This window comes from Perissodus microlepis, chromosome 4 (genome assembly GCF_051167445.1).
Source record: "Perissodus microlepis isolate ML-2025 ecotype Zambia chromosome 4, ASM5116744v1, whole genome shotgun sequence".
Classification (NCBI taxonomy): Eukaryota; Metazoa; Chordata; class Actinopteri; order Cichliformes; family Cichlidae; genus Perissodus; species Perissodus microlepis.
Window position 1 is genome coordinate 15,470,825 of NC_140464.1, and position 26,019 is coordinate 15,496,843.

General features: G+C 39.9%; 2 protein-coding genes across 3 annotated transcripts in view; one reads left to right on the forward strand and one right to left on the reverse strand.

Annotated features, from left to right (window-relative positions):
• cyth3b (cytohesin 3b) overlaps positions 1 to 11,955 on the forward strand; it is a 42,332-nt gene extending 30,377 nt beyond the window's left edge. For both annotated transcript variants that reach the window (XM_084926034.1, XM_084926035.1), the window contains exons 9-13: positions 456 to 567; positions 4,106 to 4,182; positions 6,891 to 6,962; positions 7,114 to 7,268; positions 9,737 to 11,955. In XM_084926034.1, coding sequence (XP_084782160.1) covers positions 456 to 567; positions 4,106 to 4,182; positions 6,891 to 6,962; positions 7,114 to 7,268; positions 9,737 to 9,809 — 489 coding nt within the window. In that variant the 3' untranslated portion in view covers positions 9,810 to 11,955. The remainder of the gene's footprint in view (positions 1 to 455; positions 568 to 4,105; positions 4,183 to 6,890; positions 6,963 to 7,113; positions 7,269 to 9,736) is intronic.
• Positions 11,956 to 13,860: 1,905 nt separating this feature from the next.
• cacng5b (calcium channel, voltage-dependent, gamma subunit 5b) lies at positions 13,861 to 24,715 on the reverse strand. Its single transcript, XM_084926036.1, has 6 exons — positions 24,622 to 24,715; positions 21,255 to 21,510; positions 19,356 to 19,442; positions 18,533 to 18,673; positions 18,302 to 18,447; positions 13,861 to 16,444 (listed from the first exon to the last, which is right to left on the reverse strand). Exons 2-6 carry the CDS (start codon positions 21,448 to 21,450, stop codon positions 16,184 to 16,186), a joined length of 831 nt encoding a protein of 276 aa, XP_084782162.1. The 5' UTR covers positions 21,451 to 21,510; positions 24,622 to 24,715; the 3' UTR covers positions 13,861 to 16,183.
• Between the last annotated feature and the right edge of the window lie 1,304 nt (positions 24,716 to 26,019).

Here is a 26,019-nt window from a genome sequence, read left to right on the forward strand (position 1 = left end):
TATGTGGTATGCATTTGAAACACTGTGGAGGTAAAAGTGGAGGGATTAAATTAAATGTTTGGGGTTTTTTCAATGTAGCAGACAAAAAGGAATCTTATAGGTCTCCTCTGTGAAAAGCAGAGAGTCATGCCTCCCTAATTGAGACATTGCAGCTCAGGATAATGATGATCTTTAATAAGAAAAAGACGAAAAACAAGTCGATCGACTCGCATGCGAGAGGCTGTCGTGTCTGCCAAAATGCTCCTTCAGTACAAAAAGGAACCTTGTTAAAAAATCTTCGAGTTCCCAGAGTCACTGATGTATGAATCTTTGTCTTTGTCTGAAAATTGATTTCTCAGTGTCATGTTTAATGCACCGGTAGTTGAAGGCTTGAATGTTTTTGCACGTGAGTTAGAAGTGTGTGTGTGTTTTCATCTGAGCGTAAACGTTTTTCTGCTTTTTCTTTCTCTGTGCAGAATCTATACGACAGCATCAAGAGCGAACCCTTTAAGATCCCCGAGGACGACGGGAACGACCTGACGCACACGTTCTTCAACCCAGACAGAGAAGGCTGGCTGCTTAAATTAGGTTAGTCTGAGTCTCACACGCTCAGGTTCTGGGGGAATGCAAAACATCCGGCTTGACTTTATTTAGGAATTCCTGCTTTCTTTTTTTTTGGTCTGCGACTATAGAATTAGACTCATGAGAACTTAAACTGCGTGGTAACTGTTGCTCGTGCACTCTCCTTTGATCGTAAAACATTAACTGAAAGATAGATAAAACTTTGCAAACACACCCATATGATAAAAATAGAACAGCAAACATTCAACTTTTATATACAAGTCGTGCATCTTGCAGTTTATACATGGGAGTGTATTAATGATCCATCTCATTGAAGGTCTGGTCGCGTTTGTGAACGGAGCAAACAGTGCATATAAAATATGCATGCATGTCATTCTGTCTGTAAACATGAAAGCTCGAAAAGCTTTGAATGAATTCGGATAAAACTGTAGGGCTGTAGAGCGGAGTCATCCACCGAGGTCTTCAAGGTCAACTTAACGATTGACAAAAAGCCTTTTAACCTAGAAACTATGATTCTTACAAGCCGTAACTGTTTTGTCACTCACAAAGCTTCAGATATAATTATAAATGTAACCAACTGTTTGTGATGTATCAGTGAATTCCTCTCTTTCTAAAAGCCAGGCTGTGTTTATTTAAAAGCCACATGATTTGAAATTATGAACTGTGAGTTATATCTCAAACATAAAAAAAAGGGCAGTAGCTGATTTTATGTGAACCGCATACACAGGAAATTTTAAATGGGCTTCACAAGGTGTTTTACAAGCAAAGTAAAACTAATTTTAATATATTTAAATACTTTATGGTGTGAGGGACTTTCTAATGAAAACCCCGTCATGTTGTTGTTTATTAAAACTACAAAAAAAGATGTATGACAAATTATAGCCCACTTAAAAGAAAAAAAATAAAACATCATCATCCTAAGGTGAGAAACCCACATGTACAGCCATGCAGATGCAGATTCTCAATTAGCTCTGTATAAACATTGATACATATATTGTTTATTAACCTGGACGTGGAATCCTCTTATTGTGTGAGGAAGAAAAAAAAACCCATCTCAGTCATTTGAAGTGTGTGTGTGTACATATGTATGTTTACATATCTTTGTGGGGACTAAAAATTGGAAGTTTACCATACTTGTGGGGACCAACAGCTGTGTGGGGACAAAATGCCGTCACCACAAGTTTGAAGTCATTTTTGAGACTCAAATTGTGGTTTTAGTGTCGGGGTTACAGTTAGCCTAACCATAACCTAAGGGTTAGGCATTCAATTTCAATGGTGATGGTTAGGGTAAGCAGCTAGGGACAGCATTATGTCAATTAGATATCCCCACAAAGCTATGAAAACAAGAGTGTGTGTGTGTGTGTGTGTGTGTGTGTGTGTGTGTGTGTGTGTGTGTGTGTGTGTGTGTGTGTGTGTGTGTGTGTGTGCGTGTGTGCCAGGCGTGTATTCATCTCCAATGAGGTCATGCATTTATAAATCTTGCTTTTACTCTGCTTGAAGTTGGCTCCCCTCTGATCCCATGTGTTTCTGATTTGAACCTCGCTCCATCACTTGCCAGGTACTCCAGCAGTCCTCACATACATAACAGCTTATAATTTACTGTATGGCGGTGATTTATTATTGGACATAATACCTGTTTATTAGCCCACATATTGTTGGTTTAAAGAGCAAAGTCACTGCAGGTGGTTGGTTTTTACTACAGTGTTTACACACATGCACACACACCTGGCTTTGACCTGCACATTCTTTAAACTCTGTGTAACGTCTCTGTAGCCTCATCAAGCTAGTGCGTATGAATGTAAATAGCCCCATTGTGGCTCACAGACCTAACATGATTACATTCTTGCACGGTTCCTCCCTGGAGCAGTTTCCCCGCAACCAGTTCTCACTGTAATATTTCTAATTTAACTCTCTAAAGATAAACCCTGGAGGATACGGAGGAATAAGGCCTTTTTTTAGCAAATGTCTCTCTGCGCTCAGCGGAAATTTGGCCGTGCTAATTCAATAGCCAGGGTCTATTGAAATGTAAGGAAACACAGAGCTTTTTATAGCTGTCTGTGACCCATGTAGGCTTCTGTGAGGGGACCATGAAAACAGGAAGGAAATGCTGCAGTAAAAGTCATGCTTAGGAATTAATAGCACACATAGTTTTGGATGTAGTTTGCACAAATGAACACGTGAGGTGGCGAAATTGCTCTGGGATTTCGTGTACGATACGTGCGTGTATTTGCGTGAGTGTTTTCTCCTCCAGGGGCGCTTTACGTGCCACGTTAGGTTCACATCAAGTTTGCTCTCCTCTCCTGAGAGCCAATGAGGTTTTATCCTGTTGCCTTAAAAAATGAATGGGCAATGGCAATAATAATTTATCAGTTGCTCGAGTCATCAGTTAACTAAGCCTGAAGTTGGGCGAGATTGTGCTGGTAGCCTGCAATCTCACACAAGGCAGCTTGCCTGCATGTCTCAAAAGTCAAAGCCAACAGTTTTCAGTTGTCAGTGATTTACATTTAAGCTTCCTGTGGCACAGCTGTAGCAGCACAGAGCATTTGAAGAGGCGCAGCCCAAAATATCTTGCATATGCAGCAAAACAGGGTCTTCTATTTAAAAATGAATATTGGGATAAGGCTGAAACTCTGTATAGTCTGTCGTTACGAGAATCGATTTCTACAAACAGCCCAGGTACAGAAATCTACAACAGCCCTGAGCATACACAAAGTGCACATACAGTGAAATGTCTGTGTTGGGTCTCGCGGGTTCACCAGTTCATGGTAGTCTTAGGTTCTTCAAGGGAACTGGACTTCCTTTTAGGTTCTTGAAGATGTTTCACCTCACATGCAAAAGGCTTCTTCAGTTCTAAAAGATAAAGGGTATCGTCACTCTGGTCCATCAGCTGGTAACGCTGATAGGGAGTAACGGATATTTAACCTCTGGCAATGGGACGTGGACTGGTAGATGACCTGCTCTACCTCTGTCATCATGTGTCTACCAGTCATGACTCACATGACAGTGTAGTGTCAGGACCACCTCCAGTATTTTAGACTCACCTTTAGCTTTCAGAATGAAGAAGCTTATCTTCATTCTGCTGAAACATCTTCAAGAAACTAAAAAGACGTCCGTTTGTCTGTTAGCTCAGGCCGCAGCGTCACAGAAAACTGAATGGAAATCACAGGAAACCCACTAAGTGAATTTTCAAAGGCATGTGAAATATTGTTTGTGTTTAATAATGACATTTTGGAAATGATCAGCCACAGGAAATTGAATTACATTTACTAATGAGTTAATGCTTAAAGTCAATAACTGGTTTGGGCCACTTTGATTCCTTACATTTACAAGAGTAATCTCTCTTTCTTGCTTGCAGGCAAGTAGTCCAACCATATCTACCTATGTTTGCTTTTGTCATTTTAAAGCGCATAAGGAAACACAGCGGATGCTGGTTGGCTTCATTAATGACCATCACTTCCCTGCTCTTTTTCCTGAGGGCAGACAGCCAGTCTGTCACTGCGGCCTTTGTGACACTTCCTGTCTCCTCTTTTTTTTTTCCTGTCAGGGGGCAGAGTGAAAACCTGGAAGAGAAGGTGGTTCATCCTGACGGACAACTGCCTCTACTACTTTGAATACACAACTGTGAGTCTCACACCAACATGGTTTTTTTTTTTTTATTATCAAAAGGCATCTCTGCCGCTGTGTGTGTATGCTTGTGTCATCACAGAGCCGAGCATTTCATTTTTATCCTCAGAAGTCTGTATGAAATCCACCCTGAGTCTACAGCCTCCTTGTTAATTATAACAAGCAATTTATTCCATAGCACCAGAAAAACGGCGAGGATTAACAATTCAAGTTGGCTACACTGCTGTCACGGTTATGGATTTCAGCAGGGAGCTCTTCATGTAAACTCTACAAACCAAACATAACTGAATATGTTGCACTGTCTTCACACAGTTTATTGGTAGTTTGATATAAAAAGCGGCCTCTGAGTCAACATTTGGCTCTCAGAGACTCTTTGGAAAAGGTGTCGCCTTCCAAATGGACTTCTGAGTGGTTTGTTTATGGAGAGATCCAACCCAACTAAAAGCTACACACTGCAATTTTGAGCTGAACACCTTCCTGTAGCCAGGTATGCTTTGCATTGTGAGAGATGTGCAGAGTACACAGAGTGTAAGTATACTCTTGGCTCAGTCTTATTTGGCCATTAATGGACTGAAGGTTCCTACATTTCAGTCCACCTGGGAGTTCACGTCTCTGTGTCAAAGGACATCAAACCACAGGAAAAGGCCACAAGTTTACAAACTCATGAACTGATTTGGACCACAGGCTGAAAAGTTTTTTGGTTCAGGAAAGAAAATCAAGTCATCTGGTTGTGTCTAAGAATCTATATTTATTATTGATTCTCACTGAGGAAACAGAGACTTTAGGGGCCTCTAAAAACCCTCCTACTATCCAAATCCTTGGAACTATCTTCCATGAAGGGTGATGCTATTTTCTGAGAATTTATTGGTCACTTGGTGGTAATTTCACACCTGTTGCTAATCTCTTGTTCCAAAGAACAAGAACTGAACCACCTTTGTGGTGCTAAAAACCCAGGGTTAACTCTGAAGTTAACCGGAAGAGACCAAATGCTGCTTCATAGTACAGGTCTCAAAGTAAATGAACTATAGGTGTGTGAGGCACGAATGACGGACTCAACCACACTCCAACGCTTTTCAACATTTACGTTTATTAACTCTCACACGGTTGCTGTTCACACCACAGCTGCAGCTCTCTGCTCACAGCTCAACATCCACATCAACAACAACAAAACTGCAGGACCTAGTTCAGCTTTTAAGCCGGCGAGGCGTGATTGCAGATTCCGTGCCGGTGCGTCCACCCCCCTGCAGCGGCACCACAGACCACGTCACAATGTGAAAATTGTGATTTTTTTTTTTTTAAAAAAAATTTCTAAATCTGTTTAATTGAACTAAACTTATGGTAAAACAAGAACAGCTATGTAGGTAGTCATAAACAAAGCAAGCAAAAAGGGGAGAAAAGAGAAAATGTTACCACTTCAAAGCTCTTATATAGCAGTCAAAGAAGGGATTAGTGGTACGCCACCTCGCTGGACCCGCCTACTACACAAGACCAGGAAAAAATACCTCCATCTTTCTTAGGAGCCAGAAGTGACCATATTTGGACAAGAGTGTGGATGACTAATCAGCATATGTGCACTATTTTTCAGCCATAGACTGTATGCATGTATGGCACAGATATGCATACAGTTAGCACAGGTTAGTTCTGCTAATGAGGACTAAGTAACATAGAATAAAAGACTTCTTGGACACGATGTTATGTGCATAGCAAGCCACATTTATTTATCAAATAATTTCATTAAAAATAAAAAAGGCACCAGCACCAGAAACACGGTCTAAAAATCCCGCTTAAAAAGAAGCCTATGAAGTCTAGCATATGTCACTAAAAGTGGCCATACCCCCGGCAATGTGTCACCACCCCTACAGTTACAATGAAGAGGAAATGCAGTGCTGTACAGAATCAAACCACCAAACTATGAACATGCTCGTTTCTGCTATGAAATGTGTCGTTTAAGCATTTTAAGACCCTGAAGTTGCCCTTCTGGGAACTGAAGTTCTGGCAATTCTGCATTGGGATTAATTTTTTGACTTTGCCCTTGTGCATAACTAATGTAGTTTTAACATGGTTTGTCACCTAAATGTCCTCTTTCTGTATTAGTTTCTGCACAAAACGGCAATATGCTACTAAAGTAACTGGGTCATAGAAAAGAAAGAAAACTCCAGCGTGTAATTATCGCATACTTGTCTTGTGGCCACAGTGGATGAAATGTTGCATACTGTTTTAATTGTCATATGTGCTCAGGTTGGCATGGGTTACTATTAAATCAGTGTCCCTTACTATAAAAATTAGCCAATAGTGCTTGAAGATTTTCACCAGTGCCTTTGTTTCTTTGCTGCCACATCAGCACTGTCCTCTCTTTGCTGTAGTATTATCCTTCAGGACACTATCATTATGTCCCGTCCTCTGGTCAGACTGCAGCATGCACAAGTAGAGGGGGGGGTAACAAGCTACAGTCACAGTGGATTTTTCTTTTCTGTGTAAGGCTGTTCCAGTGTTTCTTTCTTATAGAAATCTCATTTTATGCCAATTTTTTATTCATCGTTTTGATTTCCCCTTTCTTCCCCTTGCTCCTTTTCTGGTTTCTGTTCTTTCTTTAATACTTGCTTTTTGACTTTGTTCTAAATTGCTCTTTCTATCTATGTCTGTCTAACTCTGGTTGTTTTTTCCCCTCCTCTCATGTTCCTGCTTCTGATCGCTCTCTCCTTTAGGACAAGGAGCCTCGTGGGATCATCCCACTGGAGAATCTCAGCATCAGGGAGGTGGAGGAGCCCAGGAAACCTGTGAGTGTTGCCTGATTAGAGACCTCAGCCTTTCTCCCCTTGGTTACTGTGTTCACTAAATCTTCCCTTTGTTAAAATATTTCTTCGCCAAAGATAAATTATCTGGCACCTGTTTTTGATGACCTTTGACCCCTCTCTGTCCCTCCTTCAGAACTGTTTTGAGCTCTACAACCCGAATCACAAGGGCCAGGTGATCAAAGCCTGTAAGACAGAGGCAGATGGGCGTGTAGTGGAGGGAAACCATGTAGTATACAGGATATCAGCACCCACGCCTGAGGAGAAGGAGGAGTGGATTAAATCCATCAAGTAAGATTCCTCGTAATAGTAATGACGGCACAAAGATCCAGTGTTAAACCAGTAATGGTTGTTGTTACGTCAGAATAAACAAATAAAATAAAAAAAATCCGTGAATGTGATTTCCTTGATGTTGGATTAATTTAAGGCAGAAACCAGTTTTAACCTGTTCTTTTTTATTTCAATTAAATCTAGACAACTTGAATATATGAGGTGCAGTCTTAAAGTCTTACGAAATCAAAAACCTGACTGGATTTCAGTTTAGGTGATCTCATTCAAGGTCATCTTCTTGAGCACCTTGTTATATCTCTCTCTCGAAGTCCTGTTCTGACCCTTATACTTCTGTGATTTCACCACGTTCAAACTAGCACAAACATCAAACACCAGCTCCGGCTGTTTGCTGTTTGCTGTTGTCTGCTATTTTTCTGCTATTTTCAAAGGCAGACGTTTTCATTAGAAAGCACTTTCTCTCTTGAAAGGACATGACAGCATAGTTTGGGTTTGCAAAGTTTCATCTTAAGAAACAACAAGACTTCTGGAACAATGTTCTTCAGACAGAAGCACATTGCTTCGTGCCATATTTGGCAAAAACCAAACGCAGCATATTAGCACAAACACCTCATACCAGCTCTGCAGCATGGTGGTGGAGGCGTGATGATTTGGGCTTGTCTTGCAGCCACAGGACCTGGCAACCTCACAGTCATTGAGTCCATCATGACCTGCTCTGTATACCGAAGTTTTCTGCAGTCACACGAGAGAGCATCTGTCTGACAGCTTGGTGCAAATTAGGTCATGCAACCGGGCAATAGTCCAAAGCATAGCAGCATTTTTACAACAGATTGGCTGAAAAAGGAAAGAACCAAGGTGCTACAATGTGGCAGGACCTTAAGAGAACTGTGCATTAAATAAAATGTCCACAAACCTCAATGATCTCAAGAAACGTTGCAGAGAAGAGCGGGCCAGAGTTCCTCCGCAGTGATGTGAGACGATAGAGTCCTACAGAAAACAACTGCTTCAAATGACGGCTGCCAAAAACTTTCTTTTCCACGTGACTGTATTTTACTACAGTGTTTAAATTAAACAGTGAAACGAATAACAACATGTTTTATTTCCATCAGATCGTATACATTCACGCTGGCAGTGAGTATACCATCGCTTTGGCAGCTGTGATAACCTTGCTTTTAATGACCTAAATGCTGGATGTTTTGTAATCGCCTGCATAAACGGTGGTGCAATGTCAAAGAGAGTTGGCTCAGCAGAACAGAGTGCTTATATACCGTAATGTAGTGCAATCATCCACCTCCCCTCTCTATACTATCAGAGTATTCACAGGAGACATGATGGGGGATTAGACATTGCGTATAACGCACCAGGGTTGAGCCAGCAAACCTATCCAACACAGGCAGCTCCAAACTAGGGGTGACGCACTCACATCTACCAAAGCTAACAAGTCACAGCTTGCACTTCACCAGAGGGGTCCGAGAGGACTCGGGGTTCTGTGGAGATAAAAGGCTTTTTATGGAAATTATGATTTGCCCCTTTTTTAAAGTAGAGATGATTATAGAGGAAAGGCCTTATCTGCTCATCTTGAGTGTCAGGCAGTGAAGTTGGACCAAGTAGGTCAATTAAGGAAGTGAGCTGCTGTTGTATGAATTAGTGTGACACGTTTGAAGTGAAAAGTGTGTTTTAGAAAAAAAAAAAATTAAATAATTCCAGTCAATGTATCAGTTTTTAAGAAGCATTTTCAGGACTGAAAAATGGTGGAGAAGGTTTTTAGCTGTGGCAGCCGCGCTCGGATTTGATTTCTCCACAGTGGAGTTATTGTTTCACAAAATTGGGTTGTAGAAAACAACAATGAGGAGTATGAAAGAGGATAGTCATCTTACACACACTCATTCTTTAGCGTGTGGCGTTATAAAGGGAATCAGAGATATCCGCAGTGGGGGGTTGAGCCTCTTCTTGCTTTGTGCTGGTGCTAACAGGATTTAGCAGCCGTGAAACTGGGCTTTTCGGTAGAGCCCAAATGGCTTCCTGACTCACTTGCTGCCTTTGTAGGCTGCCTTTACACCCCCCCCACCCCCACCCCCCCAAACTAAGCAGAAGAGTCTATAAGCAGGAGGACTGTTGTTTGCCCTCCTTCAGACCTATAAACCTGCAGCGAGAGGAAGAGAGCGTGTGCGACTGCATGGTTCGCTACGTTCTTGGCAGGGTTCTGGAGGAGGGAATCAGTGCAAGGTTCCAGCAAACCAGACTATCCAAAAAAAAGACAACAAACAAAAAATAGGAGAGGGGGTCCCTCTTCAGAAACCATGGAAACCTAACTAGGTCACTCCACTAACTTTTTTTTTTCTTTTTCTGATCTAGTTAAAGCATGCGTTTGTATAAATGTGCCTGCATTTCCATATCAAAGATGTTTGAGACCCTCCTCTCATGTGGCCTTCTTATTTATTTCATCGCTGTCCTCTGATTGGCTTCTCTAGGGCAAGCATTAGCAGAGATCCTTTCTACGACATGCTGGCCACCAGGAAGAGACGCATCGCCAACAAGAAATGAAGAGGGACAATCAAGTGAACCTCCAAACCCCCTCCATCTTTATCTCCTTAAGTTCATGCATTCATAAACCACACACACTGCAAAGCTGGACTGAAGAGCACAGAGCTGACTTCAAGCCGGAGGCAGACTTTGGTTTCTTTCCTGGACTCTCCACAAGTTGTATGCACTTGCTGGGGAGACATCACACACTTGCTGGGGAGAAAGCAGCGCTCCAGCCAGTTTGTTTCTCCTCCATCTCATATACACCCCCTACCTCCCCAGTCATGCTTATAAGATGTTTATAGGTTTCCCTAAAGCCCAACTGCCATGTTTCAGGTGCACATGCATGCATGTGGGTTATTGTAGACCAATATGTTTGTATTTGTGTGTATGCAGCAGTGTGCATGCTATCGGTGCATACCGCATCTACAGTATGGGTGCATAAGTGATGCAAGTGTTCCCTCCATTGTGCTTTATGAAAAAAGTTGTTATTCAGAATCAGTTCAGATGTGTGGTCATTGACATGGTGCGCAAAATGTAAGGGTGACTGCTGGAGAAGGGGGGAGGTGGGATGAGGGGATGGACGGACATGTTTGGGACGTGGTTATGACCGCAGTGCAACCTCACCTGGACCACGTCGTTATCTCACTCTGGTGCTGAATTTTTCTCTCAAGGTGCCACGGCTGAAGAGTAACCTCAGAGGACATCAACAACAACAACAACAAAAAGATGGCTTAGATTTAGGTTCTTTACAGTCAGCTGGACTGATTTCATTTATCTGTGTGGAGCAGAGAATTTTGTAACGTGCATCTTTTCTTACTTTAGTTGAGTAGCAGTGGCGCTTTTGCTAAAGCTTCAAATTCAACTCGCTTTGTGGACTTAAAGTTGCAATCCTTAAGATTTCAGCACCTCTGGTTTGACGGTATCCTGTCACACATTTCCGAACATCTGCTCCCTTACGCCAGAGCGGGTAGCTCCCACACGTTTGCGCCTCCTCTGCAGATCGACCCAAGCATCTTCAGCTCGAGAAGTGAATGTTTGAACTACAGCACTGTCTGCTGTTTACAGTGTTTTGACTTTGATTACAACTAGACTTTTTCACACCTTTAATCGAATTATTTTTTAAAAATAGCAAATATACTATTTAAATATTTTACATATGTAATATGGGGTAACCCATTTCCATCAGCCTTAATCTTAGTGAGAAATATATTATGTACCTATGACTGCTTCACAATAAAAGCCCTCTTTTTAAATGCTTTTAACGTGAAACAGTAGCAGGATAACATTTGTTGGCAGCTGTCAAACCAGGATCTCATTTCATTGACATCTTAAGGATTAGAACTTTCAGAGCGCTTTCATTTGAGAAAGTCTGTCTACTGAGTGGGTTTTATTTTTGGCTGTGCAGAAGCCCAGTTAGGTACCAGTCCAATTAAGCTTCTTTTTTTCCTTTCCCTTATCTATGGCCTATGTGAGTGAAGGTTGGTGTGTTGTTGTGATCCTGTTTGCATTTGGTTCGTACTCCTAAAGATCCTTGCTTGCCTTTGTGTTTCTTCTCTTTGAACATTTCTATATCTAATAACCAGCTATCATTTTTGTATTTATTTTCATTTGTGAAATGGTTTAATACTACCTGTAAATGTTCAGCAGTGTATGCCTAAGTTATGTTTGTATATACAATGTATAGCTTTCTGGTCTCTTTGTTGTAGTATGCACAAACTCTGTGTGTAACCATGTGTGAGCCGACTGGCAGTTTGCATCAGCTGAAGTTTGGGGTCTTCTTTGCAAAAGCCTTAAACATAATCATTATAAAATATATGGGGATGATGAATATTGGATAAATAACTGTGACAACGCCGTTTAAAAAGCCATGACTGAGTGAGAAAGGTGGTTGTATTTATGATGATGATGAAGATTATAGTGAATATGATGATGATTATACTAAAGTAATATCGGTGATGTGATTATATAATTGATGATGATGTCAAAAACACCAGTAGTTTTCTATATAATTGTAAAATACAATGAAAGCCTTGTGGTCAGGGCATGATATTATCTTCTACTGCCCTGTGTGGGCTTATAGTTACATTAACTTTTATATTCTCTGTAAAAGCTATTGGTCACGTTGTACATTACGTGTATCTACATAAAGTATACATAAAGCAGATTTGTGGTGTGTTCATTATTAATGCCGGTCCTGACCTACTTGTTCGCATAAATAATGAGCTGTTATTAATGAAGCACTCAGGCTGCTTAGAGCACGATGAGCTGTTTTTGTTTTTGTGAATGCGGAGGTCATCCTCCATGATGGGGAGCAGTGATGTATACCTGCATCCTGGCGAACGCAGGAAGTAGGGAAAGGTGAAGGATAACCTATTGGATTTGTGTGTTAACGTGCACGATAAGTGAAGCAATAGCACCCTCTACAGGCTGTTCAGAGAAATATCCACAAAAACCTGAATCTTTAATTTTACTATTTTTCTGCTGTTCTCTCAAAGAAAAAAAAATCATCAACCAAAATGAAAAGTCATACGCTTCAGTGTTTACTGTGGTAAAACAGATACTGAAATAAATTTTTATGCTTTATTATGTGCAGAGATTTACGTTTTTAGGTACATTTAACTTTAAATAAAACGACAGCTTTCTTGCAGTAGATTCAGTGTTTATGATTATTACAGTGCTCACTGGGTTTCTCTTATTTTGTACACACCATTTTTGTCAATGATGTGAATATAAGTGGCTCATTACATAATAAACCTAAGGAAAACATCCCTATTAAATAATAACAGCTTTAGTAGATTCATAAGACAAATAAATAAAATAAGGGAATATTTAGTCAGCACGGTAAGACAAAGCCAGATAAACTTCTGGGATACAGATGTGTTCAGCTCTAGGGAAAGGTTTCACAGGTGGTGGTCACAGATCATTACTCTCTTCTTATCCCTCCTGACTGATTATTTTCCAATTTTGCTTTTTGCTAGTGTTCTTGTGACAACTGGTAGGATTAGACAAAGTTTGAACATGTTGTCCTGTAAGGACGTCCTCCCAGTCCTGGATGAGAGCATTGATGAGCTTTAGCTCTATTTGGTCGCCTTGGATACCCTGATACATATCATCCCAGAGGTTCCTGAGGTATTAGTACCTCCTTTATCCAGGAAATGCCTGCACACTCTTGCCACTGAATTTATGAAACGAGTGGACCATCAGTGGCAGATGTGTCTGTTCTGGTGTGCTGCCTGTCAAGCTGCGAGCACAAGTCCCACTGAAGTATAGCAGGCCCCCATGCCACCCTCATGGAGTCTGATTCTGATAGTTTAATCAGAAAGATGCCCCTCAGTAGCCCACTGATAATCTTATAGGACTCTAGCAGAGCAGATGCTGGTCCTGCTGCTGGGTTGATGTATTTCTATGGCCCTGTACAGCTCTCCTTATGTAACAGCACATCTCATCATTTAAGTCGATAGCTTTTATTCCTGCATTTTGGAGCTTTCATAATCAAATTTGACCCACCTGTGTACTTCTAGTGCCTGTAACAATGACAACTTTGTATGCGGGTATGTTTTATGGAGATAAAATTGTGTGTGCAAATTGTGTTAATGTGCAAAACAAACAGTCCAGTTCAAAAACAGTCTGTATATACTTAATAAATGATTGTGTACCTAATAAATAGGTCACTAAAATAGTATATTAAAGTATTATGGGCCCAGTGCTCAGCTGATTATCATCCATGGGGAAAAAAAAATTCTACACAAAGTGTGCAGCTTGTGACTCCATTCATTGCAGCGTAATGTTATTATACTAAAAACGACTTAATGGAAATTAGAGCTAATGCTAAAAATGTCTGTGATACTTAAATCACATAAGCAATACTGTGTGTTTGTGGAGCATTAACTGGTTGGGAATTACAGTCCATTTTATACACAGTTCCCTATTTTCACAGTCTCAAAAGTAATCGGACAGTCAAAAATAGTTAATGCTATATTGTTGTTATTGTGCTTTTGTACTATAAGACAGGTTTGGAAAACTGTGGCTATAACTTGTATTTGAGCAGGTAGCATAATGATGGACACACTTGGTTTAACACAGTTTATTAGAAAAGCAGAGCGAGACATCACAGTTACAGTACTGTGCAGCAGGCTTGAGCTGCCCCTCATTTCTCTATATTTTGTAAGGAAAATGTGAAATAGGTGCAGTGATTTATTGAAACATGCACCATCACACGTGTAAATACAGTCTATAAGGCAAAGACAGATTGTGTACAATTCTAACAAGCCTAAAAGTTAATACTTGGTACAACGACCTTTATTTTCCAACCAACCTGAAGTCTGTTACGCAAACTTTCTTGTCATTTCTATAAGTAGTCTTCAGGAATAGTTCTCCAGGCTTCTTGCAGGACATTCAAAGCTCTTCTTTGGATGTTGGATGGTTCTTGTTTTGTCCTCCATCAAGATGATCCCACACTGCTTCAATAATGTTACTCTAATTTCGTACCTCAGGGAGAAAACCCTGTTTCCCTTCCTTAAGAATGGCTTCTTGACAGTCATCCATCCACTGGGACCAATTTTGATTTCCTATTTCATAGAACATGCCGTTCAGATACTGTTAATGAAATATGCCCCGTTTCCAGCTAACAGTCATTTTGGAAGTCACTGGTGCATAACTGCATTCACTAGAGAAATGGATAAAGTGTGTGTTTTTATTACAGGCTGTTAGTAATAAAGTGCCCCTAACTCAAGGTCATCCGTTGAGTTAGGTGCCTTTTTTATGCTGGAACGATTGATCGGTCAGAGTTAAGCGACTTAACAAAATTAAATCATCAGGAAACGATCAGGAAATGAACTGACAATGAGTGAAAAAGCAGCCGACGTCCAAAGAAAATGCTGAAAGACGTTCAGAAGATTAGAAGCAAACTATTTTTAAAGAATTCAGGGATGGCTCAAGACTTTTGCACAGTACTGTAAATGACAAAGACTGACTCAGTTAGTCACTGCGTAAGCTTAGGTAGTCAGGGTTTGTATTTCGGATTTGAAGTGTGCATAAATAACAAAGGTTACTTCAGGTTTTGTTTTTGCAGATTTGCACACTGATAAAAAAAAAAAAAATGAGCTGAGGAAAGAAAAGGACAAACACTGCCTCCCAGTGGATAAATATGGAATCACAGCGGTAAAATGTAAAGTGCTAAAAAAAAAAAAAATATTTTACAGATGCAACGCCCTTTTAACAAAGATCTCTAGCAGCTCCACCAGGAACAACATCATGAATTCATGTAATCTGGACATATTATATATATATATATATATATATAAAAATATAAACAAAAACCAGTGTATATAAAACAAGTATCTATGATTTCATGTTAGATTCTGGGTCAATGTATAGCTAAATAAAGAGTCAAAGGCATTTCAACATAACGTCTTGAGTATGTTGCCTTTAGTTTGATGACAATCCGGTTTTCCTGCTGCCTTTGAAGGTGTCAAATGACAACATCACTGAAAATTAGAACCACATCTGAATGAACTGCCCTTCAACTGCACAACAGCGTTTGTCTGTAGGGTTTTGTGAGATGGAGCCTCACGTGTAGTAGGTGGGTAGGCAGTTTTACTGGCTTGTTTTCGAACAGTTTTAAGGGAAAATAAAGGCAGCCAAGTGTTTTTTGCAGCAAACAGTAACCAATAACATGCTCATAGTTTAACACAAATGTGAGGTAAATGAAACTCTGTAGAAATACAAACTGCAAACGACCGGACACATTTTACATTCTACTCTTTTTTACGTTTGGCTCTGATTGCAGAGGTATTGCTGATTGTGATCATGAGCAACTTCTGAGCGAAATGTGTGCTTTTGAAACTGCACATCCAATGAAACATCAACCACAGATATTATTGTGCCTTATGATATTATTGTTATTGCACTGATGTGATCTATACTAGCACATATAGAAGGTCCTAAAACATGACACACTCATTTAAATCACAAAAGGAAGCAAAGAAACAGCTGTGAGGCACTGGAAAGTAAAAAGCACAGGTACAGTAAAAAATACAGTTCAAAGTAATCTATACTTGACCTTCTGAACATGAAAATTAAAAAAAATATTTAAATGTTTTTGAGATCTTTGCAGAAGCAGTGGCACAATGACCATGTATTGTTTCTTCTAAAATCTGTAGATTTTGCAGTCGTGTCTGCTACAACAACAAACTCCCCAAAATCTTTTCTGACCTGATAAAAAAAACGTAAAAACAAACAACAACTTGCTGAAAATAACTGGTTTCCAAATCACTTGACCACGGTCATAATGGTGCAAACTCACAGTTAAATATCAACCTTGTATCTTAAACTCTGGCCTTTTGTCAATGCCTCGGTGACTCTTTAGTAACTGGTAGGTTACTAACCGCCCTTCAGCAGGGCGAAGAGGACACCTGATCATAGTCAGGACATTTGAGGAGAGCAGGGTAGCTGGTACTCATCTGAAGGGAAGCTTCACTCGAGATGTCTGAGGGGCTCCGTCCACGTGACCAGGCCTCCGGGTGGAGGAACTGACCAGAGTGGTCGGAGCAGTTGCTGAGGCGAGGACGGTAGAAGCTGGGATGGCGGGGCTGGTAGAGCTCCTCTGCTGCGTAGCGCTTCATGAACAGGTAGACTGACATGACGCCGGCGCTCTGCAGTGAGGAAGAGTCAGTTTATTCATAAATAACAATATGATCATTATGGCTTATAGCTTAAGACATTCAGTAATTAGCAATCTGAAATTATTAGAAGGCAGAGAGAAGTATGTCCATTTATACACTCAGTACTTGGTTGGGATCATGAATTACTGCATCAGTGCATCGTGCCATGGAGGTGGAGGTGTCTGATGGCTATGCTAAGGTGTTATTGGAGCCCAGGTTTCTTTGATAGCAGCTCTCAGCTTGTCTGTATTTTGGGGTCGGGTATTTCTCATCTTCCTCTTGAGAGATGCTCTGTGGGGTTCAGGTCAGGTGAGCTGGCTGGCCAATCAAGCGCAGTAATAATATGGTCAGCAAATCATTTGGTAGTAGTTTTGGCACTGTGAGCAGGTGGAAAAGGAAATTGGCATCTCCTGAAAGCTTGTCAGGAGATGGAAGCATGAAGCGCAGTAAAACTTCCTGGTAGAAGGCCGCATTGACTTCGGACTTCGGACCAGCAGATTACACGACACCCCAAATCATCTCCGACTGCAGAAAGTTCACAGTGGACTTCAAACACCTTGAATTTTGTGTCGAATCAGTTGACTTTGCATTACCACGCTTCGATACAGCGCTCTGCAAACAGCCAGCCTTTTCAGCAGTGACCTTGGTGAGGGTGCTGATCATCAGATGATATTTACACTGTTTGAACAGAAATTCACTCAAACTGGAAATTAAATATTTGAATGATTTGTGATTCACCTCTGATGAGCTCATGAGCTATAAACACGAAAAAGAAACTAAACAAACAAAAACAAGAGTGAAACCAAACCTCCAACAAGGCAGCTCACTCTCTGGGCAGCTTTTCCTTTGAAGGGAATACCATTGTATTTTGTATATATTCAGTTTGTTTAAGAAGCTGTTATTTTCCCTTCTGAAACCTATTTTAATATACTTGACACAATTTTGAGTAGTGCTTTTTTAATACAAACACAAAAAATGAAAAACCCAACAATTATAAAATTGTTCATGTATTCAAATTGTTGACTTGTTGAACGTATTTAAACATTTGTAACACATTAATGTAATGTACATAACACAACATGTACTCAAAAATGCTAACATGTTGTCATCAGTCTGAAAACCTGTTGTCTCCTTAATAAGCTCTATAAAGCATTTTCATTACTTTGACCTTCAGATCAATTGATTGACATTGAAGGAGAGGTCAGAGGTCAAATGTAACGTGATATTTGAAATCTTTAAATGGTACTTTCTATATGTTGACAACATATTCCACACTTAAGTTACAAGGCTTTTTGTCAATTTTTGACCAATAAATCAGTCAATCTACATCTCTACGAATTCATTTAAAACTTTAGAGCCATTGTGTTTACAGACAGAATGACACGCAAACGCAAAAACATAAGTAATGAATACAGGATAACTGAAAGTTTACATTTTTATCAATTCAATAGTCTATTAGAATAACTAGTATATGAATACTGTAAACATCTGTATTCATGCATGTTAATAATAATATCATAATAACTGTTTACCTGAGGTAATCCTGTATTTCCTCAATGTGAACCCTGGAGGGCAGTAAACACTCAATTCTATGAGCACAGTCATTTTAAGGAGGAGATTTCAAAATAAAATCCTTCCTATTTACCTTCCTGTTACTACCACACATGCCAACAAGTGCACAGCGGCAATGAGAGCTCAGTGTTTTTATGTTATCTAGATTTATTCATGTGAACATATAAACATGTTTCTTCTTGAATGTTTTTTAGCGTGTGAACTGACGGATGCTGCATCCACAGCCGTGCCAAACAGCAGTAAAAGTCATTTCTTTTTTTATGTTCAGCTTCTCACCTCAGTGAGCAGGAAGGAGAGGGCAGCAAAGGCAAAGGACCAGCCGTACTTATAGGAAAAATAGGCCTCACTGCTCTTCGTCCTGTTCAGCATTTCATCATTTATACTGGAAATGTACAGCACCAGGCCCACCACCAAAGCCAGACCTGAGAGACGGAGAAACTGGATGTTAAAAAAAGTAAAAGGGAGACACGACAGGAGATGATCCAGAGAAAGGAGGAGTTGCCTTACCTGAGAGGATAAAGAAGATTCCAGAGACAAATGCCAGGATGGTGCGGTGAGGGCGGACGTGGCCGATGTTGTTGAGGACAAAACCGATGAACATGAAGAAGAGGCTGACCAGAGGGAACGGAGTGGCTGAACGGATCATCTCTGAAGAGGAGGATAAAGAGCAGATGAAGGAACCTGCTGTTTAACCACAAAAACACTAAACAAATGATCGAGCCAAAGAAGCTGAGATATGAAAAAAAATACTAAATACTTATAAATAAGAAAAAAAGCAGAATAAAAGTCTTTTAATGTGGAAATTGGAAAAAATTACATTTAGATTATCTTAATATCACAAAGGGAAATTAGGGCCTGTTTTGATCTATTTTAATTATACAGCAGTTTTTTTAATTTGTCGTCTTTGATAGAAAATAGTTTTACATTCAAACTAGAGAACCACAGAAGAGAACAATGGAGAACAATGAGTCTTGAAATAAAAAAACTAGAATAAAATTCCCCCAAATGGAGCGCTGCACTGGAGCTCATTATATCGACTAACTGGAGTGATTTATCCTTCAGTTAAGTTTTGACATTGAGTTTTACTGAAGGACTGTCTGTGAAGAGGCAATAAGTATTCCAGGGAGGAGCAGGCAGTGACGCGAGGGTTCAGATGAGTCAGACGTATGTGGTCTCACTGCATTCAGACTTCTGAACACGAGCTTATTGGAAAACAAGTTCTCAGACTGAAAAATGCCCCTAGCCTTTAATATGAACAAGTGCTAGTTGTGATTACTTTTTTTTTTGCCTAAAGCTGCAGCTGGAGGCGGTGTCTCCTGCTGGTACTTACTGAGCACGTTCACTGTGGACTCTGACGTCAGCTGGACATTCATTGGCATGATGTACTCGATGGTGAAGCAGCGACCTGACTCATCACCTGCAAAGGAACGAGACAGAAGTGAGAGTGAGACTCATTCGAATTTACCCTCGCAAACATCGGACAAACAGATGTGCAGAACTCTTTGAGGATTAAAAGTCAGTTATTTAAATGACTAGAATTAAAGTGGAGCTTAAAGAAGGTTTAACAATCAGTGAGAACAGAGCAAAAGACTGAAACAGGCAGAGAAGAGGTCAGCATGTGGGCAGAGGCATTTTGAGAGACACATGGCAGCCAAAGAGTCCTAAATAGAAATCTGTGGGAGAATTCCTGCCCCACATAACTGACTTAGTGACAATCATATGACACATACTGACACAGGCTCACAACAGTTTTAGATGTGGTGGCAGGGATATCTACTCATTATTTTTGCTGAATGACGTTTGGTAGTAGAAGTCTACCTCACAAGGGGAAAAAACCTTTTTAAAACACATTTTGGGGCAAAGTTGTCAAACTTGTGAAATATTTTTTGTTTGTTTTTGAGCAGATTTGTTTGGTGATTCTGTGCATGCTTTCTTTATGTGAATGTGACCATTTAAATGAAAACAAGCTTTAAAATAATAGAGTCGAAGCTTGGTCGTGGGACACTTATCCATTGTAACCAAAGATAGTTTTGAGACAGGGACTAGTTCCTCTGGTCGTTCCTGTGATGACCGAGTGTCAGTATGTGGGAATGTGTTGTTTTGTCTTATTGTGCTACTTATTTTCCACTGTACTCACTTAGACCTTCTCACTGTGGAGTCTTGGGACTCACTTAGGGTAATACGGACATTTACAAAATGCTGTGAATACACAAACTAGCCCAGATGATTCTAGACAAAATATATGGACAAAAGTACTGAGCCATCCCAAATACAGAAGCTGCTCAGCCATGGAAACCCATGCTGTGAAGCTCCCGGCGCACAGCTTTTGTGCTGATGTTAATGTCAGAGGAGACCTGGAATGCTGTAGGTACTGCATCAGCAGAGGTTAGGGTACTTTTACACATTATGTAACCCTGTTTTATAATTTCACGTCTGTCACGAAGAGTAAAAGCAGTGTTACTAACATAGAGAGGGACCAAAAGAGGACACGAGAAGGTTGGACAGCTACAGCTGATGGTACAAAAGATTATCTGATGTTTTTGAACAACATGGCTATCTTGTTATCTTGTTACAGTGACAGCTGTAACAAGATAACAAGATTCAAACCTTCAGTAGTGTCAAGATTGGAGTGACTTTGTCCAAAATTGTCAGTTTTTGCATGTTCTGATTCCCAAAGAGGAGCGACAGTAGCATAACCTGCTGAAAATTGATCACAGTGCAGAACACACAGTACACTGCAGCTCTGACCTTGATAGTCACGTAAAAGTAGAACATATCCACTACTTCACTGCAGTGATATTCCCTAATTGCCTTTTTTAGCTTGATAATGCTCTAAAATGCTACACAGGCATGACGTTGTGCAGGACAACGTCACACAGACACGAGGACTCATCCTCTGCCTCCTCATTGCTCTTTTTCTCACTTCTACTTGTACTCGACACTTACTCACAAGCTCTCTTTTCCACTCACACACACAGTGATGAAGTAATTGTGAATGTGTGTGAATATGAATGCTGGTGGTTTACATGATGATACATCACTGTGACAGCTTGCTGCTGTCGCCACCTTTACTGTAGAGATGATGAAGATCTTGAATGTGAGAGTGTAAAATCCAGTGGCGTTATCTGTTCTACACTTTTGATTCATCCATGACTAACTGACAGATTTCAGGAGCACAGAGATAGTCGTACCCACATATTTCCTTTATTTTTAAAATCTAGTCACTAACCAGCCAGAAAGCAGACTCTCCAGAGGCCAGAGTGCAACGAGGTCTTGATGTCAGTGCTCTGGTTCAGAGGCATAATGACTCCCTCCTCCAGGTAGAGCCAGTAGTCGGTGCTCACTGCCACTCCCAGCAGCCCCAGGCCACTGATTGCAAAGACACTGCTCAGCAAAGTCAAGGCCTTCCTGCTGCACGCACTCATGGCCACAGCAGGGTGAGCTCCAGCAGCCGGTGTAAAATACAGAATAATCCAAGCAGCAAGCTGGAGGAGAAAAAGGGAGATGGATGTGGCACTTTAAAAGAAGCTGGAAACAGAAGCCACCAAAAAAGATGCTTAAAATTAAAAAAAAAAAAAACATTGAGAAAAAAAACACTAAGAAAAAAACAAACTATAACCTCTAAAAAATACGACCAAACAAAAGTTAAAAAAAAGATCCGGTGACATATAAAACGTGAATTTTTATTTATTTTTAGCAAAATTCAAAATGTTATTTACACAATTGTGACAAAAAAAACCCTAAAAAGCCTGAACCACAAAATAATTTCCAAAAAATTCTGTTTATTGAACCTTCTGACAAATAAAAACAAGTAGTCATTAATTATAATTATTAATTTGCATATATGAGTTTTAATGTGAGTTATATTTTAACCAGCATTTTTATTTTCTTTTGCAATCTATTGCTTAAAACATATATATTGTGCAATTTATTTAGGGTTCTTTTTGTGGGTTTTGTTTTTGTTTGTTTGGGTTTTTTTTTTAATAATGTAGAGGTCTCAAAAACTCTTACAGGGTTAAAGGCTGAAAATACTATTATTAGCATGAACCTAGTTAGCTTAGCATAAAGAAACTGGGAAATCAGCTCCTGTGACTGGCTACAAGGAACAAAATCTGCCTTCCACTATTTTGTAATTCATGTATCTGTTTATGAAAATTAGCTAGTTCCAGACTATTTATCTCAACTTCTTGATAAACAGACTGCTGCTCACTGCCTTGTTTGCAGCTAGCTGCATTTAGCTGAAGCTAGTATAAAACTGAAGACTGGGGGGAGGACACAGTCTCTCAGTCTGTAACATCAGGACTTTGAAGCAGTCTACAATGCCAGCTATGTTTAGCTAACTTTGTGGATTTGTTGAGTTTCCTTTGGTATTATTGTTTTACTGTCTGAGTTTAGCATGTTTTTAACATGGTTTCGTGTTGCTAGCAGCTGTGTTTTAATTTTCTTTTCATTGTTCATTGTGAATATTCCTAGTTTTTACTTATTTTGTTTAACAGCGCTTTGTGATTACTATATGCTTCACACCTGGATGGAAACAAGCTAGTTATTCATCTTTTTGTTTCCCAATATTTGTGCTAAGCTAAGCTAACTGCACACTTCAGGATGTGCTGGTTGTATTTTTGTAAATCATAACGGAGCTAATAGTTACTGGGTCATATGGATAAAGCACCATCCAAAGTGAATTAAGTAGTTTGTATATCATTAGTGTATATATAATATATATATAAACTTGTCCCCGCCACTGATTATTTGTTTATCTATGTATTTGTTTATTATTTTTGCTGTTTATGAGTAAAAATTTCAGGCTAATATCACAAAATCTGGAGTTGAGTTGAGTTAGATATCATGAAATTTCAAATTACTCAGAAGTAAACTGAAATTTTGAGAGAGTCAGTATTGTGGGACTCATTGCTTCAAATTTTGAGTTATTTTAATGGCAGAAACAAGCTTCCTTAAATAAAGAGTACACGGTTCATGACGGAGTTAATGTTTATATTTCATCAGTCTGGCACCTTTCCCAGTCTCAATTCATTCCATTAAAGAGCAATGTTCAGATTCATAAAACACCACCATAACCTCTAAAATCTTTGCATATGTGATGAAACTGTGATGGTGCTTGAGGTGTGTCGCTGTGACACTTTCAGAGAGAAATCAAAAGAGAGAACGAGTGGAAAAAACATTGTAGGATTTTTTTTTCTTTTTACATTTGACTCCAAGTTTCATTATCACAGAAAATACTAATTCAGTCACGAGAATTAACTGTCCAACCTCCCACAAAAAGGAAAATGAAGTGTGATTCAATAAAACCTGTTTGAGCCTCCAGGCAGAGGTACATTAAATGTGTCGCAGTCTGCTACTATGAATACAAACGGTCACTTTATCTGAAATCCAAGACGAGCTTCTGACATTTTACGGCCATGAATCCAACAGTGCAAGCCAGCACTGGGATCTGGCCGACTGATAACATAATGAGACATCATCTGAAGAGACAAGGTGATGATTTACCTCCCATTTGGGAACCCCATGTGAATAATCTCCAGGTGGTGATAAGGGGGAAGGATCAAGTAGAGGACAGATATTAAAGGGGGCTAAATAGTAGCTAATTCATAGCATATTTATGAAATAGTTTTGCATAAATAGGAATATTTTCCCTCTACAAGCACATTAATCAGCATAAAGACTTATTTTTATTGCTCCTTGAGCAACTAGAGATTAAGCTGCTAAAAAAGCCAGTGGCTGTTCTTTAAGAGATCACATTTCATCAGTAGAAACACCCTCCATATCATCTAAATCATCCCCCAACAAGGTCACCTCATTTACTCTGAAACAGCCAATATTCATATATCACAAGTCAGACAAGTCACGGTCAGTATTGAAAACACAGAGACCACCAGTACACCTCCAATCAGCATTATTTTAAGTAGAAATAGAATTCAAGATATTTGTGCAAATGTTCACATTTTAAAAAAACAAACAAACAAACAAACAAACAAACAAACAAAAAGGTGAGTAAACAATAAATGGACACTGGAATTCTTCAAATATGCAGTTATATCTTTCTGAAATAGCAATAAAGGAAAAGATTATTGTTCAAATATAATGTAAAAACACATACTGGATTTATACATGACTATTATAATCTGTCATTACTTCACAGGTTAAATTCCTTTAGAGGGATGGAAAAAACACTCCTTTTAGCATTATCGCTCCATAACATGTCAGTGCACAATATTCACACTTCACTTATCAAACATGAAGGAGCTCTTTCATCCACAATCAAGACTAAGCGTCCTCAAACGTCTCTTCTTAATCCAAGATTGAACTCTGACCATGAAGGTTATAAGCACAGTTTCATTGTTACTCCTATTAAAACCAAACATGTTGTCACAATGAAGTACTACAGCTAAGATATGGGTACATAGTGAGCTAAGGAGTACTGTGTGTATAGACTTGTGTAGGAATATTAGACTCCAACTCAATACTCAAATGAAACAGATCATTGCAGGTAACTGATCAAGGATTAAAAATAGCTGACCATTTTAGATTAAAGCTGCTGATTAATTTAAAAAGAGAGAGAGAGACTTTATCACACGCACCTGTTTATGATCCGTCTGGCTCTTCCTGCACTCGGAGCAGAGATTGCACCCAGAGTTGTGAATTAAAACCTCACTCCTGCAGTTTGCCCGCTGAAGGTCTGACTTACGGAGGAAGATCAGCGTTGCTCCGTCGAGTCGGTCACGAATTCGTTCGGAAAACTGTGTAATCTTTGGGTAGAGAGGTAACGCATTGCAGACACAGTCCGTGAGATAAACTGAGACGGACCGCGTGATTTCAGAGAGAGAGAGAGAGAGAGAGAGAGAGTTGCATTGTTGATGTTGTGGAGAGAGAGACCTGCTATCAAAGCGAGTCCACTCCACTGCTAATGAGCCAACTGGTTAAAGCTTTGATTAACTCTCTGCGATGAATCAGTAAATTTAAGTCAGTGTGATGTCCTTTTACACGAACTCACGCTGTTTCTATCAGAACCAAGGACAGCTCCAATCAGAAAAGGATAGAGTAGTTTATGTTCTGTAATGAAATTTTTTACAGATCCATGTTGTATATTATAAACTAGCATTTTATCTATTTATGGTCACGTCTTAAAGAAAACACACCTCCAATCAGGGGTGGAAAAACTACCCTGGTTATATTCTCACATTATTCGAACAACTCGTTTGTTCTGCTGTAAAATGGTCTCTGTGATTCATACACTCTCTGGCCACTTCAACAGCTGCACAGAGGATGTGTACACTGTGGTCATAAACGGACGCATCTGTACTCAGGTAGGCTGCGGTGTTTAAAGTTTAAAGTAAAGTACTCAGTTGGTGCCAAAAATTTGGTGCTAAAAAGTATCCGCCACGTTATTTCACAAGCAGGCTGAACTATAGATACATGACATGTAATACATTTCATGTTGTTTACTCTAAATTCTGACCCTAGCTTCGGACTTTGACAAGCAGAAATCCAGACTCATCAAACCAGGCGCCATTTTTCCAGTCTTCTATTGTTCAGTTCTGGTGAGCCCATGTGAATTATACACCCCGTTTCCTGTTCTTTGCTGACAGGAGTGGCACTTGTTGCTATCTTCAGCTGCTGTACTCCCTCCGCTTCAAGTTTCGACGCGTTGTGCGTTCAGAGATGCTCTCCTGCATACCTTGGTTCTAACAACTGGTTATCTGAGTTACTGTTAGCTTCTTGTCAGCTCAAATCAGACTGTCAGTTCTCCGCTGACCTCTGGCATCAACAGGGCATTTTATTTCAGAGCACTGCAACGTCTATAAGTCTAAACGTGCTGCCCTATGATGGGCTGGTGTCCAGTTGAACCCAATAAAAGCGCCAGTGGCACTAGTTGGTTCAGTTTTTTGTTCTGCCCGTTTGTTAGCAGTCTAGTGACCACAGATTTTATGATATCGTTTTTTATGGATCATCTTCAAACTTCACAACAGTATTCGAGG

Excerpts from the sequence above, each read along its gene's own strand:
- cacng5b (XM_084926036.1), bottom strand. The coding sequence starts at position 21,450 with ATGAGTGCGTGCAGCAGGAAGGCCTTGACTTTGCTGAGCAGTGTCTTT. Across the intron at positions 18,674-19,355 it reads GTCCACAGTGAACGTGCTCA|AGATGATCCGTTCAGCCACT; the intron begins GTAAGTACCAGC and ends CCTCCTCTTCAG. Across the intron at positions 18,448-18,532 it reads AATCTTCTTTATCCTCTCAG|GTCTGGCTTTGGTGGTGGGC; the intron begins GTAAGGCAACTC and ends TCCGTCTCTCAG.